Here is a 17,041-nt window from a genome sequence, read left to right as displayed (position 1 = left end):
TCCCCCAACATGTTCAGGTGCAGGTGAAGTTTCTGATGACTGATGCCCACAAGGTGTTCACTAACCACTCCCATTGCTGACTTTCTTAGACTTGGCATAGTTATAGAAAATGGCTTCTACATTTAAAATAAACCAAACTCATTTCACCAGGAAATGCATGTTTTGGGGTCTGCCATGAGCTCTCCAACGGGAGCACTACTCTAATCCTTCTGGACGGCTGCTCTCCCGCAGTGCAGAGGCTGTGGTTTCTGTGTTCTAACTGTTTTGGACACGTTAAACATTCAGCTGTGATTTTGGCACTGCTAATTGCGTGCGGGGGTGGGAGTGGTGGTGAGAGTGTTAGTGACAGCAAGAAAGACGAGGGGGAGTCAGCAATACAATTTCCTTGAGTGTCGTACCTGATTGAACGTCAGGTTCACTTAGCAGCTAGTACTGTTGAGGGGAAAAAATCTGATGAGCGTATGTTTGAACAATGGGCTCATCTGAAGTGCTTGAAATGAGTAATTTGATGAGTGCAGGCTGGTTATCTTTGGTGGTGTAAAAGCAGGGAAGAGCTGACTGATGACTCCTTACAGGCATGACCCACACTCCTGCCTTCTGCGTTGCTTAAATCCACAGGACTTTGCTAACATGAAATGTGCACGCATGCCTGTTTCCAGAACTACTTCGAGTGATCTTTCACAATCTGATTTACATATTCTCTACATAATGGGCAGCATTGATTCTGTTTGTACATCTCCGTCCTTGGCACGGCTATTATTCACAGATTGATTGATGCTGTTGTGTTTGCTGCCTTGAGAAAATGAGAGTTGGATTTTCCCAATATTGTTTCCCCTAAAGATGCCTAGTGGGAACCGCCGAAAAATCTGTCCTCTTAGCAACAGGTGAACAACCAGAAGCTGTTGCTAGGGGCTTGAGATGAAAGGGAATTCATCTCTGCCTGGAACAGCTGTCTGCTTTTGGTGAATGTCTTTATCATGTGGATCATCCTGTTCCGTTTCCCTGTCGAGGAAGAGCTTATCCTCCGTGTTCAGTTTCATGAGTTGTGCTTCTCTGAGCTGGGATAATAGAAGACGTTTTGCTAAGATGTTGGCGCCTTTTGATTCAGGCACCCCTCCCTGTAGGCTTGGCCCGTGCCTTTCCTCTGGCTTGTTTTTGCTTTTTTCCACTAGATCTCTCAGCCCCATGCTGATCTGTGCTGGGCACCACAGAGTACCTTCCCTCACCCAGCATGGAGAAAATGGTCAGAGTGAATTCCCCGTATCGATGCGCTCCACGTGCCATTGTAGTTTTACTTTTGAGAGTCAGTGTCTTGGATACAGGCTACTAAACAGCCTGGATTAGGTAAACCCTAATAAAATGATGACTCACTGTAACGCAGAAGGTTAAAAGCGCAAATACATAAATGCTAAAAATGGCCATATTAATGGTTTATGCGGAAACCTCTGTGGAATGCACAAGGCCATTATGCCAGTGTACGTGGCAGACAAAGTCTAAACCAAGCATGGTAAATAAATGTTCCTCCACTTAATATTAAATTTCAACAATAAAAGGTTTTTTTTTGCAGCTAAAAACAGGTAGTTGTTTGGTGTCCCAGCAGCCGTTACAGGCCTGCACTGTGCACCTACGGCCTGTCTGCTGTGCCTCTGGCCTGGTGTTCCGCTGGGCATTGAGTTGTCCGCTGTAGGCAGATTAGTGCAGAAGACCCCTCAAGTCATCTGCCCTCAAAGCCTCTTCCCGCGTGCCTCAGCCTCAGCGAAGCCAGCTCGCGTTTCGTCCCTGCTGTGTTCTCCAGGTTTGGCCTTTTTACCCTCCCCCTGCTGTGCAAGTTCTACCAAGGAGCATCACTGGGCCTAGCAGAGCAGGAAAACAAGGTCCACAAACACTTGTGCTCTGGAAGAAGAACTGAAATAATCGTGTGTGTGTGTGTGTGTGGAGTGTTGAGAAGAGTCTGTTATTTATCATTTCTGTTGGTCCTCAGGGTACTCGGGTTTAGTTGTGCTGAAGCAGCATGACGCTGCCACAGAGAGCGAGTCTGTCACCAGTACAGCGTTTTGCTGAAACAGTGATTTATTTAGTGCTGATAATTTGGATGTTGTGTTTTTTTGTTTTTTGTTTTTCTTCAAATTTAATTGGGCCATGGAATTTGGCCTACTGGCAGAGACACTGAAAAGGTGTTGTGGATACGTGGAATTTTCGACCATTTTCTGTAACTAATTGTTTTTGATGTGAATCTTGTGATTTCAGCTTGGCTCCATGGGTTCTGGTATCAGTGCCTCAAATGTAGTGTTTGACTGTCAGGGTAAGAACGGACCATCTCTGCTTGTGCACCTGGCACTGCTGCAGGTAGAGAGAACCCTTAAGGTAGTGCACGTCCAGGGACTGATACCTGCGTGTGAACAGGTCTGCCCTGCAGGACAGACCGCCCGTGCCATGCACATGACGTTTACTTTAGACAGCTGCGTTGCCCTCCTTTTCTCTTTTTACCCCCCTCCCCCCCCAACACACACACACACACACACACACACACACACACACACACACACACACACCCTTGAATAATGTGTAATATGCTGAACTCATTTGTTATCTGAGAATTAGGCCAAAACTCTTTTCAATTAGAAATGTTAATAGGCCATGGATGCAGACGCCTGAAATAATCTAGACTGAAGTCTCCTCTAGGGCCCATAGCCTGTGCAGGGCCAGCTCTATTTTTCTGCGAGAGCTGACAGCTGGGCCATGACTCGTCCGCTTTTGTTCCCACACCGGCCACCATAAATCACAGAGTGGTTAAGATGACATTAGATTTTCTTCACAGTGTTACATTTGAGTAAAGTGATGGAAAGCCTGAGCATGTTATGCTCTCACTGGAATGTGATGATTATGCTGTTAGACGTCACCTAAGGGTGAGGCTGTGGTCTCGTGGTTCCGATCCCATCTTAACCTGAACTCCAGCCAAGCTCAAAGACCTCCAGTCACCACCGCCTTGTGTTTTTTGCCGTCTTGATTTTGTGCCGAAGTGGTTTCGTCTTCAGCGTAGAATTGTAAAATGCCCTTTTCTCCCCCGAGAATGCTTTCTATTATCGCTTTGCTGCCTGGCTGTGAGGAGTGCAGAGCGTTGTGGGGAGCTGTCTTCAAATTTAAGCCCAGTTCTGCTCCAGAGCCTGTTCCTGTCTGCGCCTGTCTCGTTCCCTGTCTCCGACTACTGTGGATGTGTTGTAGTTGGAATCAATTACAGAGCGCAAGCTCCCAGTTCCACTGCTCCTAACCTTCCATGGCCTGGCCCTTAATTGAATGAGCCGGACAGTGTTCGTGCCGTAAGAAGGCCTCGTCCTTTCGCTGCAGTGTAACGTAGATGGCTCCAAGTGCCTCTTCCTCCTAAGCTGGCAGGGAGCAGGTGAGGGTAAACGTCAAGGCTGCAAACACTCGTGTGGGGTTTTTTTTGTTTTTTTAATTTGTTTATTTCATTTAATTAGGCTCTGTCACTAACTCCTTTGTGATGCACCCTGCTCTCTTATCCCTGCAGATGGAGTCTCCGGTCTCTACGCCCGCCCCTCCCCCGCTCCACCTCCTCGGCTCGGGGGTCAACGCGGATATCGCGTCGCCCTGCGAGCAGCTGATGGTGCGCACCCGATCCGTGGCCGTCAACACTTCTGACGTGGCCTCGGCCACAGAGCCGGAGTGCCTGGGCCCCTGCGAGCCCGGCACCAGCGTCAACCTGGAGGGCATTGTATGGCAGGAGACAGAGGACGGTATGTTTATCTTTTTCTTTATTCTAAAGAAGGTGGAGGGGACACAAGGGTGGATGGCAGGAAGCCGCCCACTCTGCGCCTGCCGCTGGCCTCCGATCAGTGGCGAACAGAGGAGCCCCACTCCTCGGCATTCCGAGCGCCTCGGCCGTCTGAGGGTGCTGTCATTCACCCCGCACCTCTCATGTGTTTTTTGGTCGAGAGTGTGTTTGTTGGGAGTGAGGGGATTTGCTGGCCTCACTTGCCAGGTTTCAGGAGGCATGCAGAACAAGGCTGTACACATTCCCAGCCCTGAGCCTCTGGGCCACTGAAGCCCTTCTCCTGCCTGACCCACTGGAGAGAAGAAGCCAGGCACCCAGGAGCTCCTCATCCACTCCTGCTCTGGAAAGCATCTAGGAGCTGAGGGTCTCTGTCAACTACCCCTTTTAGGCTGAGGGAGGGCTGGGTCCACCATCCCTCTAGCTGAGGGTGCGCTGGGTCCCCTGCTATGCCCCTGTCTTCTCGCAGCTTGTCATCCTGCTCCCCACCCCAACTGCAGAAGCACACAGATCTGTATCTTGGTGACACTCTGTGTGGGTGGAAAGTGGAGCAGCAAGATCTTGTGGCAGAGAACACGTCTATCAAACGTACCACGATGCCTTTCCGTTGTGCTCGACTCCCATAAGGATGTCACAGCCTATCTGCCCACATCTTTCTCGAGCTCGAGTCGTTACGTCCTGGTGCAACCCGCACTGCTGTTGTAAATGCCACCAGCGCACCAGCTTCTGAGCAGCTCTCTGCTTCTTTCCTGAGGTTTGGTTTAAAAAAAATCTAGCCTACTTGGTTTCACAGTATAAAATGTGGTAGGTTCATGTTGACTGAAGACATCAGAAGTCTGCTTTTTGATGTAGAGGAGTTTTTCAGCCTTCCCCACATCTGCCCTCTTAATGAATAAAAAGGAAGGTGACTGTTTTAACCTGGATTTAAAGAGTATCTGAAACGCTCCCCTCACTGTGTCTGCCAAGTACTCCATTGAGTGCATAGCTTGGGAAGTTCACAGCATAGCTGGCTTTTGCTCAAAAGCCTGCACCGTTCCAAAGCTCTTTGGACTGGTAGACTTAAAGGAGTACAAGTATAAATTAGGTGCTTTCAAGCCATTTTTTTCCACCAAGCACATATACATTTAGAGAAACATGTTGGTTTGTGCTTGCTGCACATCAACTTTAGTAGCAGAGGTTGATTGTGCAGACATCTCTGTCTGCAAAGGGCACAGAGGAGAAATACAAGCCCATGATGAACCCATTAGCAATCGCTATGAAACATGCAAAATGCTTTTCTGTTTTTATGAAATCCATGCTAATTGAAAGACGTCATTTATACAAAGTAATGTTCATGTTCAGGGATGAAATCCGAATCCACATCTCCAAGGCTTAATGGTAACCATGCTCATTTACAACACGGATGATCAAATACAGCGTTTCCCTCCAGCTCTCCTGAATCCAGACCAGCAATGTCAAAGCAACACACGACTCTATTCTCATGCCTGTTTGCGCCGCCTGCAAACCATAAGTCTGTTCATCTCCACGTGCGTTGGCTCTGGCCCTCCATGTGAAATCGAGAGGTCTCTGGAGCAGACAGCTCTCTGCCGACGCTGGAATCCCAACGTCCCGGGCACTGTGTCTCTGAGCCTCGCTTTGACCCAAATCCCCTCTGTGGCGGGTCGCCGGAGGCTTGATGGGGCCACGCCAGAGCGGAGTCCATGCTTGCGAGCCGCGCATGCTGGTGCTTCCAAATGTCCACCCCTAAATCTTCGCAAGTTTATTGTTCTTGAAGCGAAGCCCGGAAAGCTCTCGCCGGAGACAGCGAAGGGCTCCGCCAGTGCGTCCATGCCAGAGCACTGATGTCAGACCCCTCTTTCCACGCTATCTCCCCCCCCCCACAGAGGCACTTCAGCCTTGTCGCACCGTGTCTCACCTCCTCACTTAGTCCCACAGTTGATGCTTTTTGTTTGGCTTTTTGTTTTTTTGCTTCATTTTAATCTTGTGCACATACATACGTGGCTGCAGAAGGAAGCTGGCCGGTTTGCTTTGCCGGATTTGTGAAGGGCCCTAGAGCTCTGCCCCCTTAACTGCGTTAGAAGCATTTATTAATGGAGTGAAAGGGCGCGGGAGGATGCATGCCAAGCTTCTGTTTGTTTCACCAAAGCCTTTGAAGGGCACGAGAGGTGAAATGACTGGCCATTCACCCCGAGTTAGCCCCTGGGTTCAGACAGGTGGCCAGAGGAACACTAATGACTCCGAGTGAAAGAGGAGGGGTGGTGGTGAGGTGGGGGGGCTCTCTGCTAATGTGCTCCTCCACTGACCCCCATTGATATTTTTCAAAGGAATGGCAGTAAGCTTAGCTCTTGGGGTCTGGCGCTCGACGCGTGGGGAGCGGGGAAGAGTCACACAGGGTATGTTTTAAGAAAAACGTTTCATTAGTAACTGACATTATGGCTTTTTTTGGAGGGTGTTTATCCGCGTTAGTGGCGGAGGGACGGCTGCTTCTGGCAGGAGTCTGAAGGCAGGGAAATGCTGACCATGTGAAGACAGATGCAGCCAAGTACAAGCGTTTCAGCAAACTGTCTGCGCTACAAGCATACTGCCGCGTCAAATAAACAACGTACTTCTCCCCTGCATTTCGTATATCTCAGGTTTTTGTCTAAACATGTAATTGCTAAGATTTGTGTATAATTCAAGCATTTTAGAAGATTAAATGGATTGTGGTGAAATGTGTGTTTCTCTTGGACTGAGCTGCCAAAAGAATGTATCGTGGAAAGTGTTTTGCTAAAAGCCCTTAACATGATTTTTCAGGTTGAGCGCCTGGAACCGTCTTTGCCTGTTGCACTTTATTATCCATTACATGCTGAAACCATCACCACAGAGGAGCAACTGGGACGTTTTTAGTCATGTTTGGTCTCCTGAACTACCAAGGGTGCATAAACAAAATGACAACTGGGTTCTTTGTCCCTGCTCCGATGAAAGTGCAAAATTATAGCGATGCCCTCCCCTCACCCAAACGAGTCTGTCTAGTGGGGCGCTCTGATCCCTAGCTATGTTTGTGCCCTTTTCTCTGTTTCAGCTGTTTTTGCACAATAACTACACATCTCCCGATGGGCAAGAGCTGCTAGCACTGGTGCAAAGTCAGGCAGAGGACACCATTTCCCCCAGAAATGACTCACTCTGCGCCTCGCAGCTCTTGGCTGCTGTAATAATGAAGCAGGCAGGGGGAAAAAAAAACAGGAGGGCTGCTTTGAGAGCGCTGCCCTCAGAAACCCCTGTTTGATCGGCCTAAACGTGGCCGGCATATCTGTGCATGGAATGCGGGGTGGGGGGGGCTGGCGCTGAGTCACAAGGTTGAAGGAAGAACTCCGCTGTATAATTGTGCCTTTGTGGAAATGACTGTGGGGAAGGACTTGTCTTCCTGCTATAATGAGACCCCTCTCATTATTCACAGGGATGCTGGTGGTTAACGTGACATGGCGGAACAAGACGTACGTTGGGACGCTGCTGGACTGCACCCGCCACGATTGGGCTCCCCCGAGGTATGTGCCAGCATGCAACGCAAGGCACCATTCTTTGAAATGCATCTAATGAAACGTATTCAAATCAAGACGGTCATGCACAGCATTGTATGTTTGTCTTTGACACAGGACTTATCATGCAATTAATTCTGACATTTTACACAAAATTTAAGCAACACATTCTGTCCTTTAGAAAAAAAATAAGCAAAGAGCTAAAACCTCACCCCGCCGCATTCGTGGCGGTTAGCGGCACTGACGGCGGCTGGGAGCGCTGTGGAGTGCGATCAGATCCCTGGCTCTGCTCCCTCTCCTCTCTCAGAGGCACAACCTGTGCCTGTCTGTCAGCTCTCCTTAGACACGGCTCCCGCCTCCCCCAGGGGCAGCAGTAAGCCAGGTGTATCCCACACACTTCATTTTAAGCCTCAGGGAGGAGGCCAGACACAGTCTGTTCCGTGCCTAGCAGGAAAGGACGAGAATAGAACACTCCCTCTCCAGCTGGAGACAGAAATCCAAATATTGTACCAATCCATTTTCACCCTTCAATGATGAGCCGTATTAACATAGTGTTGATGGTGTACTCAGTAATTGCTTGACATCAAAGAGGATTATGGTGATTTATTCATTTGAACATGCTTCACTGCAAGTTTTAAAATCCATTTGACATGCGTCATGATCTTTTCACAGCCCAACGGGAATGAATAGGTCAGCCACTGTGCTTAAAACTGTGCTGGAACAATTAGTCTTGTATTACAGAAAATGAAGCCTCATTTAAACATTTTATTTACACTTTGAAATGTGTCACAGATGTGCTGCAGACATCTGAGACGTGCCGTTGTAAAGGCATATTAAAGCCAACTCGATCTACTGATCACTTTTCAGCCTCATCAGTTTTATTAGATCTGTAATCTGTCGCACTTTATGGGCTTTCCGAAGCATTTTATGATAAATCATATTGTAAAAGGATTTCCTTGTTCATTTGAGATTTCTTTGAAATCAGTTGATTAATCCTTGTTGGTCTGCTCGAATTGAAAATGAACATGCCACATTGAACATTAATTTGCATCACATCGTGCCAAATTATTACACTTGTTCACGCTTCATTTTATAAGTAATCCCCATCCTGATCTTCAACAAATGCTTTAGGTTCTGTGAATCCCCTACAAGTGATTTAGAGATGCGGAACGGGCGTGGCCGAGGTAAGAGAATGCGTCCCAACAGCAACACGCCGGTCAATGAGAACAGCAACTCTTCTGATAACAAAGGCAACAACAACAGCAAGACCAGGGCAGGCTCCAACAGCAAGGGTCGGCGTGGAAGTCAGAACTCCTCCGAGCGGAGGACCCCACCCAACAGCAACGTGGAGGACGTCAAAGCTAGCCCATCCTCAGCCAGCAAACGCAAGAACAAGCCTGCATCCGACATGGAGCCCAACTCGAGCTCTGAGGACACCAAAGGCAACAAGCGCATGCGCACCAACTCCAACAGCGGGGCGACGCCGTCTGGACTTGCGATTCCCACCATCAAGACCGAGTGTCTTCCCCCTCCCCTGGACCGCAGCTGCCCGTCGCCGGTACTTATCGACTGCCCATATCCTAACTGCAACAAAAAGTACAAGCACATCAACGGGCTGAAGTACCACCAAGCGCGTGCTCACAACGACGACGACATCAAGCTAGACATGGATGGGGACAGCGAGTACGGGGAGGAGACCTCTCTCCACCCAGAGCCTGGGAGCTGTAATGGGGCCTCCGTCTCTCAAAAAGGGTCTCTCTCCCCGGCGCGGTCAGTCACTCCTAAAGGAAGGGGATTTGAGGTGCAAAGCTCGTCTCCTTCCCCAGGCAAGTTTGGCTCCAAGCCCAAGAAAAAGAACGGCGACGCGGACACGGAAGCTTGCAGCATTCCCGTGGATGGCTGCGAAGACGGACCTTCCCTCACCGACGATGCCAGCAACGATGGCATGGAGGACAAGAAGTCCAAAAAGCCCACTGGCGGCAGCATTAAGCATGACAAGCTGTCTCAGAAGAACGTGAAGTCCTCCAGGCCCATGGCCCCAAGCATCACATCGCAGCAGATGTACTCCCTGCAGGCCACGCCCTTCAGCTCTGGGAGCCCCAGCCATCCTCTGGGAATGAGCTCCATGATGCAGGGCATCCCCAAGAGCCCGCAGCTTAAAGGCATCCAGCCCAAGCCAAGCACCACTGGAGACGTGTCTCCCATGAACACAGTCCTGGGGAGCTCCAAGGACAAAAAGAAAAAGGACAAAAAAAAGAAAGAGTCCTGTAAGGATGCAGACAGCCCCAAGCCTTCGGGTAAGGGAGGCAAAGCTGAGGATGGGAAAAGCCCCTATTCGGAGTCATCTGACCCAGGAGGCCGCATCGAAGGCCATCTGAATGGCTCTTCGGACCACCATCAGAGTCGCCTAGCCAGCATCAAGGCAGAAGCAGATAAGATCTACAGCTTTACGGACAATGCTCCGAGTCCGTCCATTGGGGTGGCGAGCCGTATTGACAATTGCGGCCAGCCCCTCACTCCCCTCCACGTGGTCACTCAGAATGGCGCTGACAGCGCTTCCGTGAAGACGAACAGCCCTGCGTACTCAGACATCTCTGACGCCGGAGAAGATGGCGAGGGCAAAATGGAAGGCGTGAAGTCCAAGGTAGAAGATCATCCTGTGAGGGAAGGAGCCAAAAAGGCTCTCTTCCCCTCACAGGCGCCCAATAAGGAGTCACCTTACTATGCTAGCTATGACAACTACTACTCTCCAACCTACGCCCACCCCAGCCCCGGCGGCGCTAGTGCAGGTGCGTTGCTGGCGGACAGCCAAGCCGTGAAGGTGAAGAAGGAGGAAGAGCAGGAGTCGAGTGAAGAGAAGGCGAAGCCGGAGGTTCAGGAGGAGCGCAAGGCGGATGCCGCACCCAGCCAACCGCATCTGCAGTCACACCACCACCACCACCAGCAGCAGCAGCAGCAGCAGCACCACCATCACCACCACCAGCAGCAGGCCTCCGTCATCCAGCAGCGCTCCAACATGTACATGCAGCCGCTCTACTACAGCCAGTACTACGTACCCCCTTACAGCTACCCAGACCAGGTCTACCACAACCACCTCATGAACACTAACCCAGCCTACCGGCAGCAGTACGAGGAGCGGCAGAGGCTGATGGCGGAGCAGCACAGGGCGGCCGAGAAGAAGGCCGACGCGAGCATGAAGGAGAGGGAGGCCTCCATGAAAGAGGACTGGAAGCAGAAGGGTCCCGTTCCCCTGGGGCTCACCAAAGCTCCCAGCCTGTCGGACCTGGGGAAGTCCCAGGCACCCAGCAAGCAGAGAGACTCCGCTTCTGAGCCAGCCAAGTCGGTCATCATTCCCAAAGGGGAGGAGGCCAAGCTCCAGCCCCTGCAGGCCGAGGGCCTGAAGGTGAAGCTCAGTGAAGGTGGCCATCATGGCAAAGAAGACTCCAAAACGGGAGTAGAGTCTGTCCGGCCCAGCATGGAGCAGGCCGTGTGGTATAGGCAGGTAAGGAGCACTTCTTTGCCTGTGTTAGTAGATCTGTGCTTGCTTGCTTGGATTGCCAGAGTCTTATTGTTGAGGCATGCTACCAAGATATCTGATTAAATTAGTAGTTAGCAATCTAAACACCTTGCTACACACCTTGTTAACTGAAAAGTGATTTGTTGTTCTCCTATTAATCACATTATTAAGTAGGCTGAAATATTGGTAGATTAAATCCAAGAATGGTTATTTTTCACCAATTATACTGGCTTTCTGAACTTGGATTAGGATTAATTTAGGTTTAGATAAATTGCTGGCTACTTAGGTTACAAAGATTAGGTTAGGTTATGGCACAAACATCCCACAACTGTAATTATTAACCTAGCATGTTCTGCTTTGTCCAGTTTGAAAAATTATTTTGTGTTCAGTAGTTATAATATGCCATTAGCAGCATATTTATGCATTATTAGATAGTTAGTATTTAGCCTGAAAGATCAGTCATACTTTAACACTGCGGTCAAGCACTTTTTGGGGGGGGGGCAGGGCAATGACCCAAATTATAATATAATATAAATTATATTATAAATTACAGTCTTATTTTGTGTCAAGTTTGAGTATTTTTATGTGAGAACCATTGTTGAGATGTGCATTAGCAAGAGGCCTGAGGGATTTAGATCTTTTATTGTGAGCTGTGGTTTAGCACCATAGGTGTTGTACTGTTGACACTTGCATGACTGATGCTTCTCAGTAGAGGACTCTGTGGTGAAAGTAGGCTCACCTAATTGTCTTGTTTATTTAAAAGGGGAGTTGACCATAATATGCTCTCAGTTTATTAGGCTGCGTGAAAGTGGATTATAAACGTCTTTCAGCTTTGTTTTGCTCCATCGAGCGGTGTCGAAGGTGAATGCTCAAGGTGAATGTTCTTCTCCAGTATCCCGAGAGCCAGAGGCAAGCCGATGAGGAGCGGGAGCGGGACCGCGAGAGGAAAAGCAAAGACGAGAGAATCCGGCCTAAGGACGCCGGCCCCAAAGACGACAACAAGGACATGGCCGATCGCCCATCTGCTGCCGCCCCAGAAGACTACCGGGGAGGCGGCAAGGACCCGCGGGCAAACGCCCACCTGACTTTCTCTTCTGCCCTGGCACAACAGCAGCCGTACATGCACTATATGCATGGATACCCCTACGGGCAAGGCTACGACCCCAACCACCCTGGATACAGGGGCATGCCCTCGGTCATGATGCAGAACTACCCAGGTATAACCATTTGATGGTTTCTCAACAACTTCTCGTTTTGTGGGGTATTTTCTGGAACCATTTGCATGTTTAACCAAGCACAACATGCAGGGTTGTTGAAAAAAGAAAATCATTCAACCCCTCCTCTCCCACCCCTACACAAACAATAGCAAGTGTTTTGCTCAAAATAAGTGATCCAAAGGCTAAGTCATGACTGGCAACTGAAACGTGTTTCTTGCGTTCTGACATAACCCAAAGTTGCTGTATTTGCCTTCTTTGTATTCGTTGCAATAATGCAAGATCAATTTTGCAAACATCAAAGACGCTGGCAACAAAGCGCTTTGAATGCAAGCTGGAAACAAAGCAGTGTGAATGCAAGCTAGCAGCTTCTAGTGCAATACCTTAATCAGCTGTGAGTTTAAAGCCACAGTGGATTTTTTTTTTTTGTTGTTGTTTCCATTGACCTTAATGCGTGACATTTAACTTCTGCTGCAGACTCAGAAGCCAAGAGAAGCGTAAACTGAAGTTTTTGATTTTGTATGCAAACTATCAGTTTGCAGCAGTTCACTTACAAAGTGAACCTTCAGCTCTCTCTGGAGAATTAAAGTCCTGAAGATGAACTTGCCCTTTTGTATTTGGGTAGCAGGAGCTTTTCTTTACTGTTGCATGCTTTATTTCCCACATGGGGTGTAATTTTAGCCCATTTGTAAGCAATTTAAGTTTTCAGTCAATTCTTTAACACATTTTGAATGCTTTTAAGTAATTAATAAATACCTAATTGCTTCTGTGTAAATTTGTAGTGCCCTGCACCATTTTCTTGCCTTTTGTTCACGCCCTGAAATGAAACACTTTTACTGAAAGCAACTTGAATTTTAATCTTGCAAGCACAGTACAATACAAGTCCAGTGCATCAATGGGGTGGTCTTCCTGTTCAGGTCCCTATCTGCCTGCTGGTTATCCCTTTTCGCCCTATGGCGGGAAGATGGGCGCGGGAGAGGAGGGCGAGAAGTCCCGCTCCAGTCCCACGGTCAGCAAGGCTGCCTCAGAGGCCAAAGCTCTGGACATCCTGCACCAACACGCCAACCAGTACAAGAGCAAGTCCCCGACAGTCGGCGAGAAGCCGCCCCATGACAGAGAGCGAGTGATGGGGGAGCGGGAGAGGGAGAGAGAAGTGGACCGACCGCGTTCGTCTCCTTCCCAGCGAATCATGGCATCTCACCACCACCTGGGCTATCCCCTCGTGTCTGGCCAGTACGACCTGTCGTATGCCACAGGTTAGCAAGCCGCCATTATAAGTCGCAAAATGAGGAGTTCTCAGAAGAGGGTGATGTTTTGTTTGGAAATTGATGAAATAGAGATGGAGTATTTGAAATGATTTGAGTTCCAGTATGACAGTGTACTCAGTATACTGACAGTATACTGAGGTGCTCCAGGTCTGTGCCGCAGACCTCTGACTCCCCCCTACCGATCTCTCTCCCAGGCCTGTCATCGTCTGCTATTGTTGCCAGTCAGCAAGCTGCTGCCTCCTCCCTGTACCCACCAGCACGTAGGTGAGAATGGTAAGACAAGCAGCGTGATAACAGACAGCCCAGCACACAGGAGAGGCCACACTGTGTGAAAAGGGGGGTTGGGGTGGTGGGTGTTTTGAGGTTTGGAGAATTTCCCTTTGATTTCACACTCTCTAACCGAGGTGCTTTTTTCAGAAAAGACACCTACTTTGCATGTCAAGAGGTTCAAGCGTTGTTTTCGGGTTTCGTTCTGAGGCTACCGGTGGACTGCCTTGTATATCTGATAACAACTGAGTTTTTCTGAGAGGTCCCTGTATTTGCTGTTTCAGCTTAGAGGCCCCTTTCTAAAATGCTTTCTGACACACACTCCTGAGATTCACAGGCCACCATCTGTTCTGAAGCACCATGATTATATAAAAGTCCCTAGACTGAGGCTGGTGTTTTCCAGAGAGCAAAAGAGACTCAGCCCCAAGCCCCACTGCAATCAACCGCCTCTCCTGGAAATGAGAGCCAATACTGACCCCTAATGGTTAATCAAAGCATACCCTCTGAAATTCATCACTGCAGCCAAATAAAGACCTGTCATCTTGAATTATGTGGATATTTCTTGCCTTGTCGTTTCAAAATCATGTACATGTGTTTTGTCTTTTCTTTTAGGGAGCCCTGATTGCCTCACCTCATCTTTACAAATGCTCATGTGACTGGATCACATGAGTGAGCATACGGAGTTCATTTAGACATCAGTTGAATGGTGTTTCTATATTTTTAGTTTTGTTTTGGGTTTTTTTCTGATGTTTTCTTAGCATCCGTACCTCGTTCCCCACTGAGGACTGTGAGACCAGGTTCAAAGCCATCCCGCCCCGTCCTGCTCTGCCCGGCTGGCTACCGAACGTTTGCTGTGCGAGGACTCATTTTAAAAAATAATACAGTAAAACCCAATAAAAATCCCTGATCATGAGAGTGGCTGACTGCGTAACACTCCCACAATTCCACTGTGGCAAGAGGAGAGGCACATAGCGCTGGGTCGAATAAAGAAAATAAAGACTGAACAGAGTTTATCACGTCGAAATAGTTGAAGTCGTTTCCCTTTTCCTTTGGGCACGCACTCTCGATGACCTGTTAACTGTTTGACTCCTGGTTTTTGCAGCTGTCGTGTTCTGGATTCTGTAAGTGAGGGGTTCTGGTTCTTTTCACTGTTTGTCTCATGAATATGTCTCTCTAGCGCCCGTTTCTACTTAGTTTAATCGCCACACGCCTTGTTTTTGTTTGGGTTTTTTGTGTGTGCGCGCGCGTGTGATTTTTTTTATTTTTATTTTTTTTCCTTTCAGGAGGGTCAGAGTTGTTGTCCCCTACCCAGTCCTCCCCATGAATATGTTCACAAAGGAAATGCCATGTTCTTAATATATTTGCTTCCTTTCTGTTCATGAATGGGAGCTGGTGAAAAATGTTTGGGTTTTTTTGTTTTTTTCCCCTCTCTCTCCCCCCTCTCTCAAGTATTTATTGACGTAGCTTGGCACGCTGTGTTTTGTTGTTTGTTGTTTTGTTTTGTTTTGTTCTTTCCCCCCTGTTTCACTGGACTGATGCACATGGCGCTCGTGGAGACCCCTTTACTCTGCCTGCAGATCTGTCCTGGCCCCCTGCAGCTCCTGTAAGCAGCTGTAGCACACTGACACAGCTGATGCCCAGAGAAAGCTCTCGTTCTCTGAGCAAAAGCCCATCACAGCTGTACATAGCAGGGCCATGTGGTTCAACAGTTCTCTTTGGTAGCATATCACTGGCAGGGGGTGGTCCTCTATACGAGAGGAGATTTGACTTTTCTCGGGTCAGGTATTCCTATGGCTTGGCGTTGAATGCTCTCTCCCCGTGGCTTGCCGTGTTGGATGTACTGTCATTACCACACAGGTTCCTGAAGTGCGTAGTCAGTGATGTGACGAGACATAACTGGTGCTGAGTGAGTGTTTTAACAGCCGTGTGTGGTCTGTGTTAATGTCGTGTACCTGTTGGTTGGGTGACACCACAGTAATATAGTTTGCTCTGCAGTTATTTGCATGGGGGCCTCCCGTCCTACGTCTTTTAAATGATGTGATGCTCTAATGTGTTGCAAAAGTGTGAGAGATTCGGACCCCCTACCTCCCCAGTAGCCCACCGTGAGTTTTTATCAGCGGAAGTATGTCACGTTGGTCAGCATGGTGTACTATAGCACTAGAAATGTGACGGTGTCCTCTCAGGCAAAGCGAGCTTTGTTTCTACACCTTTTGCTGTTGTATTGCTGTCTTTGCTCTGTACACATAGTATGGTGTCTGTATATGATGTACAGAGGAACTATTTTAAAAATGCAACTGGAGATCCGTCAGCTTTTACGGTGTTTCTGTGGTTTTAGCCATTTCAGTGCTTCTCCTTGTTTTCTCATTAGTTTGCTCTCCTGCTTCTTTGCCTATAATGTTCTTGCCATACCTCCATATTGACTCCATGCTGAGGGGGGGGGAACTTGGGCTACTACAGATTCTGTTAGTATTAGCATCTGTCAATATCACTGAGTTAAAATGCCAAGTTGGTAAATTGGAGCTCAATCCCATAACTTTTAACTGGTTGCCTGAAAGTGAAAGAATGGGTTGCTGTGAGTTACACAGAGAGATTCTGAGGAGACAACCTCTTGGCCTTCTAAGAAGTCATTTAGCAGGGCTTTCATGTTTTGAAACCAAAAGCCCCCAGCAAGAGGATGCCGAGGTACATGAAACTCGAAGCGCTGGTTTCGAGTTGAAGCCCCAGAGCTTCCGTACTGGATAGTTTGGTTAAATGTTCCTGTGGCCCATTTGGATTTCCATCTTGTTGGGGTTTCACCCTCTGCACCAGCGTCCTCAAACGTCCCAGTGCAAGAATCCCACAACTGGACACTGGAGCGCCGCTGACGGTGCTCTCAGTTCTTGAGAGAGAGGCGTCATCTCCCTTTTGGCTTCCCTTGTTTCTCTGGTGTAGTCTGTAAAACCTGCTCCAGTGGTGCTTGGCAGGTGTCATTTGATATCTCTGAAGTGGAAGCTGTGCATTTCTGCATGCTTTGCATCATTCTTCACACTGGACCCCCATCTGTCCACTCCTGGCTCTTAACACACACATACTGTTTTGTTTTTCTTTCTCTCTTTCTTTTCACAAAGTATCAGCCACTGATACTAAAGGATGTTTACATTTTTTTTTAAATTGTTTTCGTTTGAAATAATTCCTTGGCCGTATCACTTGGATTGACCTGTCCCCTCCTGGACTGTCCTCTTGTATGTAAAGTGTACATTACCATGTTTCTTTTTTTATACAATACTGTAACTTGCCTTTGTACATTTAGGCAAAAAAAATAAATCTTTTTATGAGACAATCACATCTGTCCTAGTGTGACTCTCTTGCTTCCTTTGTGTTAGAATGAAAAATGTGGGGGGTTGGGGTTTCTTTTTTTTTTAAGTGCTAACCGAGTGCTGTCTTCATATACAGTTATTCGTTCAGGCCACGGAGACCCGAGCCATGTTTACTGT

At 48.4% G+C, this 17,041-nt stretch overlaps 1 protein-coding gene across 1 annotated transcript in view; it reads left to right on the top strand.

Moving 5' to 3' along the window:
• The window catches only part of LOC113578070 (zinc finger protein 609-like), a 35,463-nt gene extending 18,573 nt beyond the window's left edge, over positions 1–16,890 (top strand). Inside the window, exons 3-9 of the mRNA XM_027011071.2 lie at positions 3,527–3,752; positions 7,224–7,311; positions 8,434–10,804; positions 11,712–12,036; positions 12,951–13,289; positions 13,496–13,574; positions 14,181–16,890. Of these exons, the coding sequence (XP_026866872.2) occupies positions 3,527–3,752; positions 7,224–7,311; positions 8,434–10,804; positions 11,712–12,036; positions 12,951–13,289; positions 13,496–13,569 (3,423 nt within the window). The 3' untranslated portion in view covers positions 13,570–13,574; positions 14,181–16,890. The remainder of the gene's footprint in view (positions 1–3,526; positions 3,753–7,223; positions 7,312–8,433; positions 10,805–11,711; positions 12,037–12,950; positions 13,290–13,495; positions 13,575–14,180) is intronic.
• Positions 16,891–17,041: the final 151 nt, after the last annotated feature.

Source organism: Electrophorus electricus, chromosome 1 (genome assembly GCF_013358815.1).
Source record: "Electrophorus electricus isolate fEleEle1 chromosome 1, fEleEle1.pri, whole genome shotgun sequence".
Taxonomy (NCBI): Eukaryota; Metazoa; Chordata; class Actinopteri; order Gymnotiformes; family Gymnotidae; genus Electrophorus; species Electrophorus electricus.
This window is presented reverse-complemented; position numbering and strand designations above follow the sequence as displayed.